Below are 21774 nucleotides of genomic sequence, written 5' to 3'. Positions count from 1 at the left end.
TGACGTTTATTGCAGGCCTTTATCTCCATCTTCATTCTGGATTCTCATTTCTCATTAAGTCAGCATGAAATATGGATTAGATGCATTCCCAGACAGCCAGTACAAAGGAGAAGGGAGACAGGGGGAAGCGGGAAAGACCAAAAATCAGCTGAAAAGCCCTTCAAATATTCTCTTCCCTCACAGCAGAAGTTTCTGAAGGATCAGAAGATGAAAGCAAAACGTGAAGGTTCACCCTACGAATAACCAACCACACGGGATACTGGAATTGGATATAAAGGACGGACTTTGGAAAAACCGCCCGGGTGCTGAAGCGGTGTCAGCTGTGGCACGGCCCGAGCCGGCTGCAGCCCCAAGATTGGTCCGTGCCCAGGAGCGGCGGAGCGAACACGGCGCACTTTACACCCTCCCCGAGCCAGCCCCGCATCCCGCAGCCCCGGGATTTCCCGCGGGAATTGCGCGGCACGGAAGTGACGGCGGCGGGAAGTGACGGCGGCGGCGGGAGCGCGGGCCGGGGCCGGGGCCATGAACAGCCGCCTGCAGGAGATCCGAGAGCGGCAGAAGCTCCGCCGCCAGCTCCTGGCGCAGCAGGTACGGCCGGGGCCGGGGGCCCGGGGCGGGCAGGGCCGGGCGGGCCGCGCCGTGACTTTGTGTTTCCCGCCCTGCAGCTGGGCGCCGAGAACGCCGACAGCATCGGCGCCGTGCTCAACAGCAAGGATGAGCAGCGGGAGATCGCCGAGACCAGGGAGACCTGCAGGTCGGTGTCGGGGGGAGTGCCTGTGCAAAACTGGGGGCTCCGTGCGGGTACGGGCCCGGGAGATGCGGTGGGGTTGCACTTGGTGAAAGAAAATCCAATAATTAGTCAAATCAGGGCGGTGACTGGGACAAGTAGGGTCTAAGTTATTCCCTTCTAAGAGCGGCTTAGAAATCCAGGCTGACTTTTGTTTCTGGTGTTGGAAAGCAACTGTGTAGGAAAACCGAGATCTGAGTTTAGAGTGGGCTGTCTGCTCGAATCCTGGAGCGCTCGTGCTTTTGCTAAGCACAGTTCAGGGCAGGTCAGTCCCAAAGTTTTCATGGAACTACGGATATGTCTAGGAGGACAGCACATACTGCATATCAATTCTCACATGTGTGTGAACAGGCTTACTTTTGTGGGCCAACTGCTTTGGGGTAAAACAAGCTGTACCTTTTAGAAACATGAGAAATAGAAGGGCATGAGCTTAAGTCTGTGGATATACTGCAGTGGTTAAAATAAGCTGTACTTTTGGGAGGAGAAAAATGAGAAAGACAAGGGAATGACTCTTAATAAGTTGTGCTGAACTCAAATATACTGAGAGAGGAATAGCTTTTCATATATGATGTTTTGAAATAGTTTCAAATTTGTAACATGTGGTCAAAGCATATTATCAAAGATTCCTGAACACTTTTCTTTGGAGGCAGAAACTTTCTTATGAGGATTTTTGGCTCTTCATAGGGCTGCTTATGATACTTCTGCACCAAATGCAAAACGTAAATATCCAGATGAGGGAGAAGCCGATGAGGAAGAGATTGAAGAATATAAGGTAAGAAAAAGAGGAGAATTGTACTTTTCTCTGGTGTTGTATCCCTGAGGAACTTAGAAAATATGTGTGTATAGTAAAATAAATGTGATGTGTATAGATCCTGTACTGTGTGTGTCCCACAGTGGTGGAAGCACTCCCTTGGTGCCTTCCACTGCAGGAGTGTAAGTGGGAGCACAGAGATGCTCTCTGGTTCACCTCAGGTGTGACATCAGTGCATTGAGCTGTGCACTCACCAAACCCCAGTGTGTGCAGCCTGAGTTAGTGCTACTCCTGGGAGGAGCCAGGCCCAGGTGTAAGAGCCCACAGGGAACAGCACTGAGCCATGGCAGGCTGTGGGAAGAGATGTGAAAGGTGTGTGTGCGCTTGGCTACACACAGAAAGAATCTTGACCAGAATTTCATTGTGTCAAAAGGAAAGCCTGCAGTTAGCAGCAGGCACAGGCCATGGGATGAGACAAGGGAGGCTGAGGGTGTCCTCTGACCCACCTGTGCAGTCCCAAGGAATGCAGTTCTGGATGAGTGGAAGAAACAAGGGTTCTAAGGGAATTGGAAGTAAGAGGCTTGGTTCAGGGTGTTCTTTTAAATGTCCAAAATGTCCAGGAAGAGTGAGGTAGAAAAAAGCAAATCAAAATGCCTCCACAGTCATTGAAGTGTCAGACTCTCATGCCCTTTGCTTTTCAAATGCTCATCCCAAAGCTATTTGGCAGCTTACTCCTAATGTGATGTTTTGGCCAAGATGAGAGAGAGAAAGAGCTTAAACAAAGACATGATTATGATAAAGCTGTCTTAATGATTTGCTTTGGGGTCTGGTTGCAGTGTATGTCCACCTCCCCTTTTTCCATGTCCTAATAACCTTGTTTCTCTGGTTAAATCAAGTTAATGTCAATGTATTTATGAAATAGTGCAGCGCCTGCTATTCTCTTGGATGCCTGAAATAGTAATTTTTTAAATACAAAGCCTTTGTCAGGTTTATAAATCTTTCTGTAATAATGTCTATCTTTTATCTTACTAAATCAAAAAAGTAATGTCTGACAGGATAGTTTTTGATGATTGATTTTGAAAGTCTCTCTGTAAAGGATCAGACATTATTTTTAACATGATGAGTGTTAGTCTGTACATCCTGTTTAGTAAAGAAATTGTCACCGTGAGGTAGAAGGATGTTTGTGAAAATGTTTGTTCATTCGTGATCAATTAATATCAATTAATTTTACTTCTTCACCAAGGACATAGTTAAAGAACTAAATTCTAATTACCTATAAATTATATATGGATAAGTCACTTGGGTTGGCAAAGTACATGAATCTTATCATTAAGGTTTTCTTAATTACTGTGAAGAAAATTTACCCTGAGGTGGGCTGTAACCACTTGCAAGTGGCCAGACTTTTTCTGTGTTGTTGAAGTGGAAGAATATTTTAATAACGGTAGCTCAGACAAAATTCATTTGAGCAGATGAACAGACTTAAGAAACTTGAAACCCCAGAGTAGAACATCTATAGTGGAGTCATCAGCTGTTTCCTGCAGGCATTGCTAATTCCCTATTGGCAAGGAGATAAGAACAGTAAAATTCCATCTGCATTTATGTAACTTTTTCCTGAGCCCTCTAAGCCTGCTTAAACTTAGTCTTGTAATATGAACTCGTACAAAAACCTGGGTCCTTAAGGTGTCAAGCCCTATTGTATTGTGTTTAATGCAATTCAGACAAAAGCAATAATAGACTTAACTAGTAGTGTTGGGGAAAAGTTTTGCAAGTTTGCCAGTTTTGTTTGGAAAATCAGGGGCATTTCTGATGTGAAGGGACTTGTGTCTGTATCCCTGACTTGCAGTGTTGGGTTCTATTTGATGGGATCAGGTAAGTCTTCTGAAATGATTTTAAATTTTTGTGCCCTGGCTTCAGATTTGGTGGAAATGAATGTACCCTCAAACCTGTGTGAGAGCAGTTTTTGAGATAAAAGGTAAAGTTAGTTTGCTCAGCCATGTAGAAACATCAGATGCAAAAAAAAAAAAGAGTTTTAATTTTGGTATGGGTTTGTTTTCTTTTAATTTGTGTGTCTATTTTTGGTTTTTCTGTAGAATCAGTGTGAATTTATAGTGGTAGTTCTTCATAAGGCTCAGGCTGATGTGAGAACAAAGGGCAGGACTGGCTCCAGTCTGGCAGCTTGACTCCAGGCTTGCCAGCCTTGTGGGGTGGGTGATAGGGAAGAGATGCACTATTGAAAAAATGCATAATGGGTGTTTTAAAGTCAGAAAGTTGAGTTGTTGTTTTGGAGAACTTCTAAAATACTCTTTTCATGTGGAATTGTAACAGTTGTCCCAGGGTCAGCTGAGCTCCCTGGTCTGTATTTGGAAGTGACATACAATGGGATTAGAGTCTCTGCTGCCGCTGCCAGGCTTTTCACCACCCTCTGGGAGCAGGGCGTGCTGTTCCACCTGTTGCCTTCCCCAGGTGATTGGACTCCATTGTTTGAACCTGTGTGAGTGGTTTGTGGAGTTTCACTTTGTGTGGAGGACAAAACCTCTTGTGGTTCTGTTTTGCTCTCTGCCAGCCTAATTTGTGTCTGCCTTGTTCTACTTGGTTTGTGCAAGCAGGGGCCTGCAGGCTTGGGATGCTTCCATGCTATTGTTGTGGAGGCTGAAGAAAGCTTACTTGGTAGAACCATGTATTCCATGTATCTCCGTGTATTTGAAACAAACTATGTTTGAATATTGTGGGGAGTTTGTTTCCTTAACTCAGCAACTCTGTCAGTCTGTATGCTGGATCCAGGATCAGTGGGAAGGCGGAAAGTGATGTGAAGTGAGTCTCTCTTGAGTTCCTGTTCTCTCTGAGTTGTGTGTTGGATGTTCAGAGTACATCAGTGTAACAGATCTCTGAATCCCAGAAACCTGTTGAATGAGCAGTTGGTAGCTCTAGATGTTTTTAATGTACATTTTGGGGCTAGGAATGTTAGGATAGGAATGTTGAAATTACATTTAAGGACAGTCCAGATGAAATACTGACTGGTACAATGAACTGTTTCTGCAAGGTGTGGACTTTGCTAAGGCTGGAAGAAAAGAGATCATTGTGTGGATATAAATGCTCAGAAGTTCTGCTGCTGAACAACTTCAACAAAGTATATACTTTCAGTCCAAAGAATGAAAGTTTTGTGGGACAAAAATGTAAAGTTCTGTTAGGGGCTGGAAGTGAAGAGGTTCTTATTTTTTTTGTTCTTTCAGAGGCCTTTCCTAGTAACACTCTCCTTGTCACTGAGACTTGTTGGGGAATAGGTCATATTTTTCCCCCCTCCAACACTGGAGCTGGATATGCTGTTTGTAGACAGTCCAGTTCTCCTTATGATTCTGCTTCTTAAGGAAAGGACAGAAACAGCTGGATCTTATATGCACACATGTAATACCTGCTTTATTTCCAAGGATGAAGTAGAGCTCCAGCAAGATGAAGAAAATCTGCCCTACGAAGAAGAGATTTACAAAGATTCCAGTACCTTTCTTAAGGTGAGGTGCTTTTGCAATTGGACGTGTAGTCAAAGCTGGCCTAGTTGTGTTAAACTGTTTCTGCAACTGACGGGGTCTGAAATACACCTTTAAAGACTGAAATAGTGGCTTGGAACTCACAGGTACAGAAGCTGCCTGTGACAGATCTGCCAGTAATTGGTGTTTGCATTGTTCTGAGGCAGCTCACAATGAGCTGCAGGAATGGTGGGCCTGGTTTGGAGCTAAAAGGATGCTCTTGGCCAGTGGAACTTACAAAGGCATGTTGGAAAGATAATCTGCTCCTTTCTCATCCATCAGACTAACACATACAGTGTGTCTTTGTATGTTCAGTTATCTCCTGTTGCTCTCACTGAACTGCTTCCTGTTCTCCAGGGCACTCAGAGCTTAAATCCACACAACGACTACTGCCAGCACTTTGTGGATACAGGACACAGACCCCAGAACTTCATCAGAGACGTTGGTATGTCACAGCCAGTAACTGTTTGAAGATGAATCATTTGATTCAATAGCACTTCTTTTTCTTCCCCTTTTTTAATTCCTTACAGTTTCTGGGAAGTGCAGATACACAAACTCTCCCTGTTTTTTTTGTCTCAGTGTGCATACATATCAGGAGAGGCATCTATATGAATGGTTTTATTTTCAGTTACTTAGGAGGTCATTATTACCAAGGCTGCTCTTACCCTTGGTTTTACTTGGAAGTATTTCACTAGGAAGAAATTTTTTTTTTTCAAACTAAGCTCTTTCGATTCCAGAAAGTAGATGAGTTTAATGAAGAGATCTTGAAACCTCTGTATGCTGGGCTGTATTTCCTCTTCAGCATGTAAAGTATGGGAAATACTGACATTTAAGTCAGGAAGCAATATGGATAATGTTTCCCAGCTAAATTAGGTAGCTGCTGACAGCTTGTTAGAATGCCCAGGTTTAGAGGATGTTGCTTTTCAAGTTTACATGTATCCAGACATAAGGTGTTACTGAAATGATGCTGCACAGGGGCTGAATTTAAACTTGCTAAAACTAAGGCATGGTTTGGTCCTGTTTCCCAGAATAGGTGCCTGGCATTTGGTTTTTAAAAGGAACAGGACATCTCTCTCTGCAGTTTATGCAACAATTCTCTGTATTTTATCAAGTGTAAGATTGCCAGGGCAAGGAGATGTGGTTTGCCTCCAGAGGCTTTTAGTTTATTCTTCTCTATATTTTGTGAATGCTTCTGTGAAACACATCTAGATGGTTTTTAGGAAAAACGGGCTGTTTGGACACAATTGGAGCTTTAACTCAAAAGCACTTGGGCTTCAGTTCTGTGCTTGAGGCAGTTCTTCACTCTTTCTGGAAACGAGTAGGGAGAAACAGCATCCACTGTTCTGTGCCAGGAGTTCCCTGCTGTGTAAGGGCTGGGGAAGGGGCAGCACAAAGGCATGTGGGATGAACAGCAGCAGCAGCTGGGCCAGAGCCCCTCACAGGGCTGAGCTGTGTCCAGCTGCACATTGGTGAGCACATCTTTTCTATACCCTGATCACAGCTCTGCTGAGGTGCTGCTAATAGTGAGCATGGCCCAAAGGGGTTCTAGAACACCCAGCTGTGTCTGTTTGATGTGGCTGTTGGGAAAGAGAGAGACACCTGTGGGTCTGGTTAGTTTGAGGGGTTTGGATTGAAAATTGTTTTGTGTCTATTGCTGCTGATAATTGGTTTCTGTCTCTGCTGCCCTGGGGTGTTGGACTCACAATGGCTGGAAGCAGCACAGTTGTGGAAATCAGGAGAACACAGCGGTAGTTTTAAGCTGTTACATATGTAAGGAAAAGGATGAAAATAACTTCTGGGTGTTTCATGCACGAGTAGCAAGAGATAATAAAGGTTAGGTACTGAGAAGTTTGTTTTTATCATTGCATTCCTCGGATTGGGACTTAAGAAGTTTGAATTAAAATCAGGAGAGAGATGAAGAGTTTGTGGGTTTGGGTGAGGTTTTTTTCCCCCAATTTATTAGTACCATTCCAAATTGTACTTTTAAATGAACATGAAGCCTTTTAAATAACTCATACTAAAGTTGAAGTGATACTGCCTGGGGAGCAGGAATGGCACCTTGTTGATTTATGCTGAACCTGCTGCTGGCAGTAGCAAGCCCATTGTCTCTAAGGAAGAATGAAATAGACTTCAAAGTATATTTTCCTTTTTATAACATGTGCTGCAAAAGGTCTAATGAGGGTTCTCTCCTTAGCATTCTGTACACATGAAAGGTTGGAAAATTGACCTCACAAAGCTAAATGCAGGAACATGTGTTCTGATCTTCAGCACTGCCACCACAGCACCAAATCTCAGTGTAAGGGTTGCCTCAGGGAACCAGCCACACCCCAGGTGCCACCTGGGAAACAGTCATCAAAGATTACACAGACTATGCTGTGAATTAATGTTAATTCGATCTTAATAGACATTTATGGAGGGAGAAAACCAAAATAATTTCTTTCATCGTCCTGGCACTTTCAGTTTAACTGCGAGGTTGTTTCCTTCTGGTGACTGGAGCTGTGAATTTCTGGTCCACTGTAGTGCTCTAGAGAAGATCAGAGCATAGACACTGCATCAGGAACAGCCCTGATCAGCTGGGTGAGGGCAGGAGGCTTTTGTCAAGCACTGAACAAAAAACTGCTTTAAAGGGTTTGCTTTGCTTTAACAAAAATTAAAACGAGGCTAAATATTAACATTCAGACCTATACAGAATACTGGACAATGCTTAATTGATAGAGATTTACTCTGTTAAGTAGTTGTTAACTTCATGTTTTCTTCTTCTTAGGCTTAGCAGATAGGTTTGAAGAATATCCAAAACTTAGAGAGCTCATCAGATTGAAGGATGAGCTGATATCTAAATCTAACACTCCTCCCATGTAAGTGTTCTTGTGGAAAATGCCTTTCTTCTCCAGACCTGTTTGAAGTTAGCTGTCTGCTTTGCAAATCTCTTATCTTCAGCACCTGGTTAGAATTTACATTTTTTCTTTCTGTTTGTGTATACAAATGAATCAATTGAAGCATAGAAGAATAAGATCACTCTGGTTTTGTTAGTTTAATCTTGATGTTTAATGCAGTGTATAAACTAGATTTTTTTTCCAGTGTGTGATTATTTATAGTCTAAAGCTTTGATTTTTTTTAAAGACCAAATTGTCAACTGATTAGGCTGCAGGCTTTAATTTGGGAAGTAAAATAATATCATGTGGTGGTGAATCTCATGTTATCCTGTGGTTTATGATAACAAGAAGAGCTTAAAAAAATTGGCCTCTTAATATAACCTTAGGTTTTCTTGTAGCAGCTGTTTTTTGTGTAGTGTTCAGCTATTATCTTAGTATCCTATCAACCACATGTTACTTTGGAGTTGAAGACAAAAATGTCTAGGCTGACTGGAAGTCATTTGTCCTTATTGACTTGGAATTACCTCGAAGTTTTTGCTGGATGTCAGACACAACCTCAGTGTGCAGCATGTTACTCCAGGGATTCAGACCTCTCTGAAGTTAACCTTGTGCTTGTCATGTGCATTAGTCTTAATCTGTACCGCAAAAATCCACCTGATTTAATGGTGGTCACATAAAAGCCCATTAAATAGTTGTCTGAACAACTGAGTGCAAACTGCAGAGCTCAACCTGCTCTTTTAAGCTGGGCATGTCTTGGTCATAAAGTACAGAAGGGGGAAAACCAGTAATCAAATGCTGCCTTCTGACAACACCAAGTACACATATGGAATCTCTTGCACACGGTTTTTGGGAAGGGGAAGGTGGTGGTCTACTGATCAGCTGTACTAAGGTTAAAGGAATTTAGGAGAGGGCACTGTGATTTTTTGATGGTGAGGGAGAAGTGAGTGGTGTGCAGGTGTATTTAAGAGTGTGTGTGAGCGTGTATTTAAGAGAATCAATGGGAGGGGGGGATTTTGCTTGGTCCAGGAATAGAGAAATGCATGTATACTATATAAAAAAGTAACAATGTGTCCAGTATTTAGAATCTTTGGAATAATTCTAAAAATATGCCACTTTCCCAGTTAGCCAGGCAGTGAGTTTGTTTATGCTAAATGCTTATGTTTCCTCCTATTATAGTCCATGGGTGTACAGAAAGTGCAGTGAGTCTGCACTAGGTATTGTTGTACACTCTGTGTGGGCATCTGTTTCCTGCTTGCTAAGTTAAAATCCTAATATTAAGAGTACTTAAAAACCACAATGCAATAGCATCCAGCCTTGATTAAGTGAGGATGTGTAATGGATCTCCTCTGGATTTAGAGCATTTGAGATGTACAACCCACCCAGGAGACCCCACTATTTACTGGCTGCACAGGAGGGCAGTGTGGGGTATAGTTCTCAGGCCACTGTTGCACTTTGTCCAAGCAGTCTGGCATCTTCTGTTTAAACAGGTATTTGCAAGCAGACTTGGAGGCCTTTGATATCAGGGAACTGAAGTCCAAATTTGATGTGATTCTCCTGGAGCCACCATTGGAAGAATATTACCGAGAGACTGGCATTACTGCCAATGAAAAATGCTGGACCTGGGATGATGTAAGTACCTGTTTGCTGTGAAGAACATTTCATACATTATTTGTTAAGGCAAATAGTTTCTGGGTTTCATTTAGTAAATACAACTTTTTGTTCTCTTTGAGCCTGGCTGAAGACTTGAATGTAGTAATAATGGGTTTTCTCTCTGCCCTTACCTTCACTGAGCTTTCTGTTTGATATTTGGCTCTTGAAATAACCTAATGTCCACTGAAAATATTCCTTTGTTTCTTGAAGTTCTTGAGAGTCTTAAGGCATGCTTTCTAATATGCTGGTCTTCTAGTAAAAAGTGCAGGTAAGTTTGCTTTACTGACTTTCCTCCATTCTCCAGGTATTGATTGGGTAGGAAATTTTAATGGTCAAACCAGTAAAAATCCCTAAAAACTTAACAAAATAGATAAACCTTACTTGTGAAAGTCTTTCTTTTGTATTTATTAAAAAATGGTGCCTGGCAGTGCTGCCCAGGGAAAAAACATTCCATCCTAACAGAAAAACTGGAGTGTTGGAGGCAGGACTCATCCTCCCAGTTTGGAGTTACATCCTCTTAGAATGGCTCCTACTGCATTATTTTTCCTCAGAGGGGCACTGAATGAAGCTTGATTTGATGTGTTAGCAAGTTAGAGATGAATCCTTTCAGCTTGTGATGACTAACAGATGCTTTGCATCCAAAGTTATTTCTTCTTGAATGTTACTCATTTGCCGCTGTTGAACCATTGTCGTCATAAATTCTGGCTGCTTTTCCTGAAAGTGAAAATGGAGAGAATATCTTTGCTATTTAGTGATAGGAATTAAGGTGGGATTTTTAGAATGTCTTTAGAACCTTCATGTAAGTACTTAGAGAGAGGAAAAGAAACAGAGTACTGTTGCTGCTGTATGAAATATTTTTGCTGCCAGTGCAATGATAAAGCGAAGCAGAGATTGAGGAGGAGATCATGCAGGTTATATTGGTCTTTCAAGTCTAGAATTTTTTATACAGGTAGGATTTCTGTTTGTGATGTTTCATCCCCAGCATCCCAGCCCCAGGCAGCTGCTTGCTCACTCCCCCACCAGTGGGATCAGGGAGAGAACTGGAAGGGTAAAAGCTGGAAAACTCATGCCTTGAGACAAACAGTGTAATGGGGAAAGCAAACCCATGCAGACAAGTAAAGCAAAACAAGGAATTAGTTCTCTGCTTCCCTTGGGCCCCCAGGTGGGCTTCCTGATGGTTTCTGTGACAGTGCCTCAAGACTTAATATTCTTCCTGATACAACTGGTGATTCATATTTAATTCAGGAACGCTTTTATTGCACTTATTATTACCAGATCATGAAATTGGAAATTGAAGAAATTGCAGCCCCAAGGTCATTTGTGTTTCTGTGGTGTGGCTCAGGCGAGGGTCTGGATCTCGGCCGAGTGGTAAGATGTTGTTTTAATTCAATTTATCAGGGACAGGCTTAAGAGTTTATTTTTGTCTTTGACTTTTCCCTGTATAGAATTCTCAGCTCTAACAACTGAGGGATGTTTTCTTACTGTGTTAGAAGAGATGTGATCTTAAATGGCATTAACTGTTTAGATACTGTGAATGTCCAGATGAGTCACTGACTGTGTGAGGAAGCAGAATTCCTTGGGGTCTTGGCTTTGATGTATGTGTCTTGACAGAGGAGTGGGTTGCCAAGTTACAACTTTTTTAGCAGAAGTCTCAGTAGTTTTCTGCCAGAAATATTCATGCTAGGAGAAAGGTCCCACTGTTTCATAAATTGAGATACAATTGTCATCTTCCTGCATGCCAGGGAAACACTGCTTGTGTTGGGGATGCTGCACTAAGAATTCCCAATTGGCTCCTGCTGTGCTGAAACATTCTTTATTTAGTTTGAGCAGTGCTTTCCATGAAAACAATTCACAGACAACTGTTTAAGGGCAGCCTGTAGTTACTGATTGGTTTGCTTTGGCTGTTTTTCTGTCTGAAGTTGGCCAGATAGATGGGGTTTGGTCACAGACAGGTCTGTAGTAGCTGGACAGTCTTTGAACAAGAAAAGTCAAGTGCCTATAAGGGAGTGTTTGATGTTTTTGTGTAGCATGACCTGTTTTACTTGTTTATGACATTTAGTGTCTGCGCAAATGGGGTTACAGAAGATGTGAGGACATTTGCTGGATTAAAACAAATAAGAACAACCCTGGCAAGACCAAGACTCTAGACCCTAAGGCTGTCTTCCAAAGAACCAAGGTAAAGGATTTGCTCCATTCCTCCTCTGTTTCCATTCTGTCTCTGTGCTGATGACACACCCGGTGTTGGTGACAGGCTTGTGGGAAAGCCAACAGGAGGACTTCCAAGTTCTGTTCTGCAAAGCACATTTTATGGAACTAAACTTAGCAATAGAATTTGACTAAATTAAATATCAAAAGATGTCTTTAAATCTGTAGATTTTAACTGAATCTATTAATAAAAAATAACTGTAGAAGATTGGCTATTGTTTCTAAGTGCACACCAGCAGGACCAGAGAGTGGTCTAAGGGAACCAGAGCTCAAGCAGAATCTCCTGCCTTCCTGGAGGTGATTGAGTAGCAAAAGTGATAGAATGGGTCAGCTTGGTTTAAACCACATTTTTGAAGATGCTTTGTGGAGGATGTGTATGGAAGAAGGTGCAGAGAAAAGAAAGTGTTCTGGTTTGTGGCTCAAATATCTGTTGTTCAGAAACACAGAGAAATGTAAATGGGACTCGTAAATAATTGGTTTGGGTATATATGAGTGTAACTGGGAGTTTTACTGAGTACAGAGAGCTGGTTGGTAATTTATTCATTTCAAGTGAATGAATTCCTCATTTGTTAATAATTCATTAGCATCAAACATCCTCAAGTCTGTCTCAAATTGGCCATTGTTAGGAGTATAAACTTCCATTTAGGATATCCAGAATCTTCCTTTGACTTGCATTTACATTAATCTGAAGTTTGTTTGAAAGTGTCTTGTATAAATATTTATAAGTATAAATACTGTGTGTTTATTGCATATAGTATTGCAAATATGTGCAGTTTGCTCATGAGGGCAAGGTTAAAACTAACACAGGAGGATTTGAGGGGACTTTATGTCTTTGTTTAGCAAAGAAAAATAGTTTCTGGTTTGGGGGAATTCCTCTGTTTATTGAGCCAGAGTTGGGCTGAGGTCACTGTTTGTGATGGACACTGAAAATGGAGTGAGTTTGCGCTGACTGAACAAACACTATTGGCAAGCTGTGTTTGCCAGTGCTTAGAGCAGCAAATGTGTTCTGTTCTGTTTGACTGAGGCATCGCTCCATGGATGCTTGGTGCTGTGCCACCTGTCAGAGGATCCCAGGTGTTTGTGAGTGACTTGCTGTGTGGTATGGAAGTAAAATGTTTGGGATAGTTCTCCTAAGGACTGGCCTGAGGAGGCTTGGCTTGATGAGTGATTCTGCCTTTCACTTAGGTAAATTCCAGGTCCAAACCCGTGTTACATGAGTGCAAAACCATCTGCATAGATTTGACAGGTCTGATGTTGTGCCTTTCATGTTTACCCACTAAATCATTTCCAAAATTTGGGAATGATTATGTGCTCTTGTCTGCAACTGTTTCCTGAGACATCTGGTGGCATTTAATGAGTCAGAGTGTTTGATCCTGGGGAACGTGGCTCATCCAGGATTGATATTCCCACAAACAGCTCTGAGATGAGTGTGTAGGAGCCTCTTTTCATCCTGGAACAATCGTGGTGATTCCTCATTCATGGGTGCCACGTCACTCACTTAAATTGGGGTCTGCAGTGCTGTAGAAGGAAGGAAAGCAGTGCCTGGTACAGCTCAAGAACACTCCTAATGCTGATGAGCTGCCCGAGAGTGCACAGACAGTGTGATAGTGGTTGTGGGGTTTTATGCAGTTAATATCTTCTAGAAAGGGACCTGAGAATTCTGAGGGGTACTTTATTAACAGAGTTACAGTGTGAAAAAATACATCTTATTTCCACTGTCTGTTTTATGACTGAAAGCTTTTTAAAGTAAGATATGAATAAAGTTAGGATCAGAATACTAAGACAGGTATTAATCATAATTAATAACCATTCCTTGCTCTTGCCATCATGTTTTTCTCCTTTGCCTTGTGGAGACTTCTCTGCCTTTCCAGCCTAAGGGTCTGTAATTGAAGAAGTCCAAATATCTGACTTCAGCGTTGATTTGAGTTTCACAACCTCAGTGTAGTTTATCAAGCTTCAGCTTAAAGCACTGCTCTGCTTTGTTCTCAAATGGCTCCTTTTCTGCTCTAGTTCATGCTTCAGACTTTTCTCCTCTATGGGAGTGGGATGTGCTGTGCTCAGAACTGCCCTCGCTGTCCCCTGTGCCCAGCTGGCACTGCAGTAGGTGTGACAGGGACAGTGACAGCTCTGTGTGCCTGCAGGAGCACTGCCTCATGGGCATCAAGGGCACCGTGCGCCGCAGCACCGACGGGGATTTCATCCACGCCAACGTCGACATCGACCTCATCATCACCGAGGAGCCCGAGATCGGCAACATCGAGAAACCCGTGGAGATCTTCCACATCATCGAGCATTTCTGCCTCGGGCGGCGGCGCCTCCACCTCTTCGGCAGGGACAGCACAATTCGACCAGGTAACTGCTCACTTGGTTTGGATCAGACTGTAAAATTCATTTCAGGGTCCTAAAGAGGTTTCCAGATGTCTGTGTCACAGGTCAGACACAGATCTCAGCGAGATACATCTCTGGTGTATGTGAAGATCTGTATCTGTCAGTCACAGAACTGTTGTTTGGAAACTTTATGACAACTATCATTTGTGTAATTTTTCCAGAAGATTTTTGTTAACCAGTATTTTTGCCCATCCATATGTTTAATTCGTCAGTGAGCGTAACAAAATCCAGTCAAGATTCCTTTTTTCCCATATGTTTACGCTTCTCAGAAAAGTGATTTCTTTCTCAACCCCTACGAGCTTAGTGCTGCTGCCAATGCCTGAAGATGCAGTGTCTCACAATGGGTGCTGCATCTGGCATGATGCAAAATGCAGGCAAAACATGGATCAGGACACATGGCTCAGGTGTTCAGTCCTGCTGCCAGCGGATCCTGCTGTCAGTATCTCACAGGGTCACGGTACTCTGGTTGAATTTCTGTATGTTTTAAAAACATTGTTAGGGTATAAGAACAAGTAGGAAGAAGGGGTAGGAGTTTGTGAAAGCATAGCATGAATGTTTCCACAGCCATGTGTAATAAAAATTTTTAAAATAGGAAAATAAGCCCTTAGAAATACCCAACTAAAATCTTAACTTTGCAACAACTCTAGAGGTGACTTTTCATTGTGTTCAGTGCCGTTGATGTGTAGGTGAGTGTTTCTCACTGTCACTTGAGTGTGTTCATTTACTGGGAGAAGTTCAAGAGAAACCTGAAGTTTGTTGTTGCTTCTGCTGACTGTGGTTTTGTTCCCGAGGTTGGCTGACAGTGGGACCCACCCTCACAAACAGCAACTTCAACGCAGAAACGTATTCCTCGTATTTCACGGCTCCCAACTCGCACCTGACTGGCTGCACCGAGGAGATCGAGAGGCTGCGGCCCAAGTCCCCGCCCCCCAAGTCCAAGTCTGACCGGGGCGGGGGTGCTCCCAGGGGAGGAGGAAGAGGAGGGACTTCTGCGGGACGGGGAGAAAGGGGCAGGGAGAGGAACAGAACCAACTTCCGCGGGGAGCGGGGCGGCTTCAGAGGGGGCCGTGGAGGGACCCATCGAGGGGGCTTCCCCACCCGCTGAGGAGGTGACGCTGCTTCCCCCGGCCACGCCTTGTCTGGGAACCTTTTCTGTAGTCTGCTTTTTCCTACAGTGAATTCCTCTAGGGACTCAAGCTACATGACTTTTACAATGGTTTTTGGTGCACACCGTTCCCAGACAGTCCCCCACCTGGCCATGTCCTGCACGGGCAGCACTGAACTTAGGGCAGAGAGCAGCAGCCCTTCACACCACGGGTAGGATGGAAATGATCCCCTTGCTCTCCCTTTAGGAACCTTCTCAGCTGGAGACTTCTTTTTCAACTTCATTTTCTCCAAAACATGGATTCCTGCTCCATCTTTGGAGGTTTGGGTTTGGACTGACTTGCGTTAATGTGGTGGAGCGGGCATGATATGCAGTTCTGAATTGCATAGCCACACCAGACTTGCTGTGTCTGAAAAGTGCTGTGTCTATATTGACACCTATTTTAACTTCTCTGAAACCAAGGAGCAAATGAAATAAATAGAATTCTATTTTTTCTTATTTGATTTAAATTTCCCAAATTATTCCTGGGAATAGGAAAAGTTAATTTTTAATTTGTTGTGTACATGCACTCACCTGTCGTTTCAGTAGTGGGGAGAGTTGTAATTCTGTGCAGTTGTGTGTTGTCCTTCCTGGAAAGCACCAAGCTGTGCATTTATGTGCAGCCCAGAGGTTGTGCACAGGTCTAGGTTGCTCCCTGAGTGGAGACTTTCCCCAGTGTGTGTCTGTAACACCTTGTTCCATGGGAGGGAAGAGCAGTGTCCCTGCAGAGCAGTCCCAGAGACTGGAATGCACATGGGAGGTGCTGAGTGTGTGGTCGCCTGGTGACAGGGAACACTGATGAACTGAGTGCTGGCTTTGCCTGCGGGTGGTGCACACATTTGGGAATGGCTGTTGCTGATCCAGTGCAGTGTGGAAAGACAGCGACCCCCTTCCTTCTGTACAGTGTCTGTTTTTAGCAAAACCACAACTCTGAGCTTCTTGTGCAGTTCTTGGTAGGCCGAACAAACGCGGCTTTCGATGTCTCAAGGTCTTAGGTGTGGGTTTTGGAAAACTGGCATTTAAGTCTCAATGTTTCTCTTGAAGCCCAGCTTTTAAATGACTGTCCTGTAAAGCAGTGATTATTAAACATGTTTATCAAAGCTGATGTTGAAATATCTTTCTTAATATTTTGTGGGTCTGTTCTCCTTGAGGTTTTGGAATTGCTCAATGGTTTCCTCTGTGCTGTTGTAGACAGGAACTGTTCTTTTGACTTTGAAGATTTTGATGGGCTGGGGAACTCCCTGGCTTTGGTAGTGTTCAGCAGGAGATTGCCACAGTGCCAGTGGGAACTGCCTGTTGTTTACAGCTTGTTTGTTCCTCTGTCATATGTGCACATCTGGAGAGTGACTGGACTTGGGGAAGGGGAGTTTTAAAGGTGATGTTCATCTAGTCATTGGTGAAGTCTGCCACAGGCTATATGGAACAGCATCTGAGAGAAGGTAAATGCCCAAGAGGGACACTTGGGGTTTTTTTGTGATCTTTGCCCTAATTGTGTTGTTATTCACAAAGGAAAGACACTTTACCTTAGGACTACTGCTTTTGTGCCAGGGACAAATAATTTCATGGTTTTTAATGAGTAGAAAACATTAATTTCCATTTCCCCCTTTTAATTACATGCCCAATGCTGGTAATTCAGTGAATGGGCTGCTCTTAATATACAGTTAGGCTAACTGGAAGAGGAGGTCGAAAACAGCTGCATCTGATGTGCCTCTGTATCAGTTTGCAGAAGCTGCAGTGCTGCTCAAGACTTCACTGACTGTGGAAAGTAATGGCAGGTGATGGAGGTTTCTTGGTCCTTCCACTCAAAACAGAAATGGCTCAATTACTGTAAAGAAAAAAAAGACCGGTGCTGCAGAGAATGTTAGATTGGAGCTGTCTGGATGGGCCACCTTTGCCAGCAAAGTTTGATGTCCATGTTGTTAATGAGCAACTGATGGAATTTTAATTGAGGTTAATGGACAAGGAACTCCACCTCTGCACTTGTCCTCCATAAAGAAGAACACTCCCCCTGCTCATCTGAAGGTGGCATTTCAGCAGTGACAGACTGACAAAGGCTGTACAGGTAAGGCAGCAGTGCAGCGCTGTGCGCTCTCAACTCTTGGTCCATGTCCTTGTGGGGACAGAGATGAGACTTAGGAAGTTCTGGAGTGAGACACAGTCCCACACACCCCATTATACAGTGAACACATCAGGTCATTTTCTTAGTCGCTGGGATTTGGACCACACACAAGTGGTGACTAGAGATGAGAACCTTTTCATCCCATCAGTAGTTGCCAGTTAATTTCTGACTTGTAACACTTCCAGAGGAAGGAGAGGATAAGGCTCAGAATCACTGAGCTGATGAGTATTTCACTTAGCACAACCAAATGAAGACTTAATTTGAGCACGCTCTCCTGGAAGATAAAACACCTGACAAGTTTCTTCCTCTCCATTTCTATTAAATGCCTTATGCCTCCAGTCTGATTTGGGTGCCTGTCTAGATCTTGTCATGTCTTTCCATTCTGGAGGAGGCTTCGAGTCCTTGCATTATCTTGCACCCTGTGAATTCAATGAAGGATTCAAGACCTGCACTGACAAGGTACTGAGGCTGGCTCAGCCTTTGGCTTCAGAGGGAATTGCAGGCCCTGGTGATGTGCAGATCACTGTAAATCACCTGCAGAATTCTGTGCACTCTCTGACAGTGTTGGTTACAAGAAGCTGGCTGGAATGCTGGGGGTGCTGGGCAGGTTGGCTCTGAAGCAGTTTTGAAAAAAAAAAAAAGCTACTGTTAGGAAGAGCCACCCTCTGGGCACAAAAGGTACATTGCTACAGTGCTGCTGGCAGCTGGAGCACCAGTTGCCTGTGGTTTTAGGGACATCTGTCAGACATTATAGAGAAAGTTATTCATCTTAACATCTTAGAAAGTCCTACTTTTTAAGTAGGGAAAAGTGAGGTTTAGCAATAGAGAACTGCTCTTGAACAGAGAGGTCACAAGGAATGTCACAGCAATAACAATTGCCATTTAAGTAATGTCATTTGAGTACAAAAATGAAGGCACAGGTCAGTGTCCAGCAGCAACACCTTTTATACAACTTCCTACAACAGTCCATGCTGTGTAAACGTAAATGAAAAAAGATCAGTGCCCTACTAGACAAAGGCAGTGTAACAGCAGTCCCCACTTAGCTCAGAGCAGAAAATACCTTTTCCTTCTCTGTATTGAGCAGTTTTTTGTCATCTCTGTGTTGTGGTTTGAAAGCAAAACGAGTGAGAGGCTCCAAGTCAGAGATATAATTTAATAAGAAGAATGGTAAAAAGGTAAAAGTAAAATAAAATAAATGCAATAACACAAAGGATCACTGACAAGGTCAGAATACAACCTGAGCAGGATGGTGGAAGCAGTCCAGGTGAGGTGCTCTTCCTGAAGCAGTGATCCTGTGTTAAAAGCGATGTCAGTAATGTCTGGCAGCCCTGCTCCTCTGGGAATCCAGTGGATAAGTGCCCTTGCACTGTCCCACATACCAGCTTATATCCAGGTGAGAATGCTTGGCTCCTCCCCCTGGGCAGAGCATCTCACAATAGCATGAGAAGTGTGAAATGGGTCCTTGATGGCCCATTAACAGAGATAACCCCTGGAGGGAGTTACCTGTGACTCATGGGCCATTAGCAGAAGACACCCCAAAGGCGTTAATGGGCCATTAGCAGAAGAGGCAGGGGGCTTGGGAAAATACTAGCCCACCTGGTTTGAACAGTTCATGAAGATGGTGATAGAATAAATACTTTGTGTACATCCTACACTGCAACCCAGGACACTCTGTTTTTCAGCTTCCCCGGTGCTTCCGCAGTTGGCAGAGAAGAGTGGAAGATGAACAATTTCCCAGCACATTCTGCAGCCTGTTCCAAAGACACCACATGGGCACACTGAGTACTGCAGGGTTAACAAGCCCATACTCTCATACTGGGGGACTCAGAGAACAGGGGGCACTTTCTGCCAGCTCCTCGGAGGTAAAGAATTCATTTCCAGGCTCAGAACCTGAGAGAATTCAGTCAGTGCTTCTGTCAGTGAGCAGCAGTCCAGCACACAGGTTGGCTGGCTGGGCATTCCAACAGCACCTTCTCCAGAGGCAAAAGGAGATGTTCCTCTCTTGGAGACTTTCCAGTTGGATACAGACATCAAAATACAAATACTCAGATTGAAGCAAATGAAAAGGAAATGCACTTTAACAGAAAAATTCAGTTCAGGCACACTGGTGTTCCATGCCTTTTTATAAATGGGTGACAATTCCATCCCTGCAGCAGACTCCCCATTGAAATCTACACTGCCAAGATGCAGATGTTGGTATTCTGGAAACTTAGATTTTAAGATTTTCATATATAGCAATATATATGGGGCAAGATGGAGAATTCTGAGCATTGTCTAAGTCCTTCTTCTTCACCTCCTTCTTGGTTTTGAGTGTTTTTTTCTAATTGGGTGAAAAAGGTCTGAATTACGGACCTTGTCTTGTCAATTATTGGGTCAAAAGTATAAATAATACAGGTGTCACCTCGCTACTGGGTGATTAGCACTTAAATAACCTTGGAAAGAGTTAGAGGTGTCCATTTTACCATCATTTTCCACCTTGCTAGTTAGAGCTCACGACTCCTGAGATTGTCCTAGAGATAAGGAATAATAAACACTGAGTCCAGACATGAAACTGCTACTCCTGTGTATTAATCCCGGCTCTAACATAAAGAAAAGAAGATAAAATCAACATGCGGACACAAATCACCAGTGGTACTATTGCTTCTTCAGCTCTTAAAATATTCACAGAACATCCCACATTTCAAAATAAGCTATGGCACTCTTCTGGGAAAACAGAAGTCTCTCTGCTATGGCAGAAACACAACTGAAGGCAGCACCTGACTTTTAAAATGACTGAAATGTCACCCCTGATATTCCAAGAACAGTTACTTTTGGTGAATGTTACCAATGACAATTTCTTCAATTCCTTTGAAGAAGCCTCCTGCTGAAGGCTGAAAGACTTCCCAAATACCTGTTTGTCCTGATATGCATCAGACATTACTGACATCGCTTTTAACAAAATTTCTAAAATAAACATAATAACTCTTGGATTTTGAGTCCAAGATTCCCCTAATTAGGGAATTTTTTCTTTTCAAAGTTCCGTGCCAGAGTTAGAAAGAAGAGCAGATCTCACAGCTCAGTCTTGAAAGGTGTTTATTAAGTTTTTTATTAAGTTTTTTATCTGTAGTGCACTGCCCTACACCAGGCTTGGCACACTGAGAAACACCACTGCCAAGAGCACGAGACCTGGTGTCCAGGATCTCTTAAGGACTTCTAATTCAATTAACTGTTGAAATGTACTATATTTATAATTTTGTACCAATAATCACTACCAATTCTAGACATGCAATTCTCTACATCACCTACATTCTACCAATGTCTCTGTGCCACTGTCACAGCAGAAGATGGAGAAGAAGAAGGAGAAGAACTTAGAACACTGCTAAAAATTCTCCATTTTGCTTCTATCTACTTCCATTCTAAAAACTCAAAACTACAAATTTTCACCCTGTGACAAACTAAACTACTATCTAAGTTTTTGTTGTTCTCTTTTCCTCCATAAGTGTTGGCTAAGGTCAAAGGCAATGCTTTCCTGGGGTCCCAGACCCCCCAGGGCAGTTCCCCGTGCCCTGGACTTCAACAATTAACAAAATTTGGTTTATAATCTCTGCATCATGGTTGTTACCCCTGTGGCTACCATTAGTAGTATATACTGTCATTAATGTTCTGTTACTATATATTTCTTGGTTTCCATTAATAAACTGTAGTGATCTCACCGCCTGAGCTGGGTCTTGTTTCTGATTCTCCTCCTAATGCCGCTGCGAGGGTGGGAAGTGAGCGAGCACTTGCTGGCCCGGAGCTGCCGGTGGGGCTCAGCCAGCCCTGCTCAGCTCTGCAGCTTTGGGCTCACGGGGACCCGAGGCTGGACTTTGGGCTGTACTCAGTACCAGTCAGTTGGTCAGTTTGGGGCTCACAAAGAGGCTGAGTGATGTATTTGGGGGGCTCAAAATGCAGGCACAGAGCTTAAAACCAGAGACTGGACTCTGGAATCAGGCTCATAAGGCTGGTTTAGGCTCAGGTACAGTGGCTAAGCCCTGGTTTTGAGGCTTAAATCAGACCAAGAGAGCCCAGGCTCCAGAGAGCCCATGCCGCAGTCTGACTGCTCAGACCAGGCTGCTTTGGCCAACTGCAGACACTGATTACCTGAGTGATGATTTGGGGACGTGGAACCACGGTCACTCAGAGCATTTGGGCTCACAGAGAGTGAGTTGTGCATTGTAGGGCCTTGAGGCCCTGAAGTCCCGTGTGCTGGGCTTTGGGCTGCACACACTGATGTGTTTGGGGCCAGCAGTACAGCCCCGTGTCCGGGGTCTGGGCTGCACACACTGATGTGTTTGGGGGGCTGCACACACTGATGTGT

At 43.5% G+C, this 21774-nt stretch overlaps 1 protein-coding gene across 2 annotated transcripts; it reads left to right on the top strand.

Annotated features, from left to right (window-relative positions):
- Nucleotides 1-261: 261 nt before the first annotated feature.
- On the top strand, nucleotides 262-21141 carry METTL14 (methyltransferase 14, N6-adenosine-methyltransferase non-catalytic subunit). Of its 2 annotated transcripts, XR_014590083.1 has the most exons (13): nucleotides 262-588; nucleotides 666-754; nucleotides 1472-1559; nucleotides 4964-5044; nucleotides 5417-5504; nucleotides 7824-7914; nucleotides 9420-9561; nucleotides 10858-10950; nucleotides 11642-11758; nucleotides 13929-14139; nucleotides 14967-15284; nucleotides 17039-17381; nucleotides 19121-21141. XR_014590083.1 is itself a non-coding variant. In XM_083861378.1 (11 exons), exons 1-11 carry the CDS (start codon nucleotides 523-525, stop codon nucleotides 15278-15280), a joined length of 1380 nt encoding a protein of 459 aa, XP_083717504.1. In that variant the 5' UTR covers nucleotides 264-522; the 3' UTR covers nucleotides 15281-16421. The 2 variants fall into 2 exon arrangements, 1 of the variants encoding a protein (XP_083717504.1); XM_083861378.1 differs by lacking the exons at nucleotides 17039-17381; nucleotides 19121-21141 and having other exon boundaries at nucleotides 264-588; nucleotides 14967-16421.
- Nucleotides 21142-21774: the final 633 nt, after the last annotated feature.

The sequence above is a fragment of the Zosterops lateralis genome (genome assembly GCF_965231275.1).
Source record: "Zosterops lateralis genome assembly, chromosome: 5".
Lineage (NCBI taxonomy): Eukaryota > Metazoa > Chordata > Aves > Passeriformes > Zosteropidae > Zosterops > Zosterops lateralis.
This window is presented reverse-complemented; position numbering and strand designations above follow the sequence as displayed.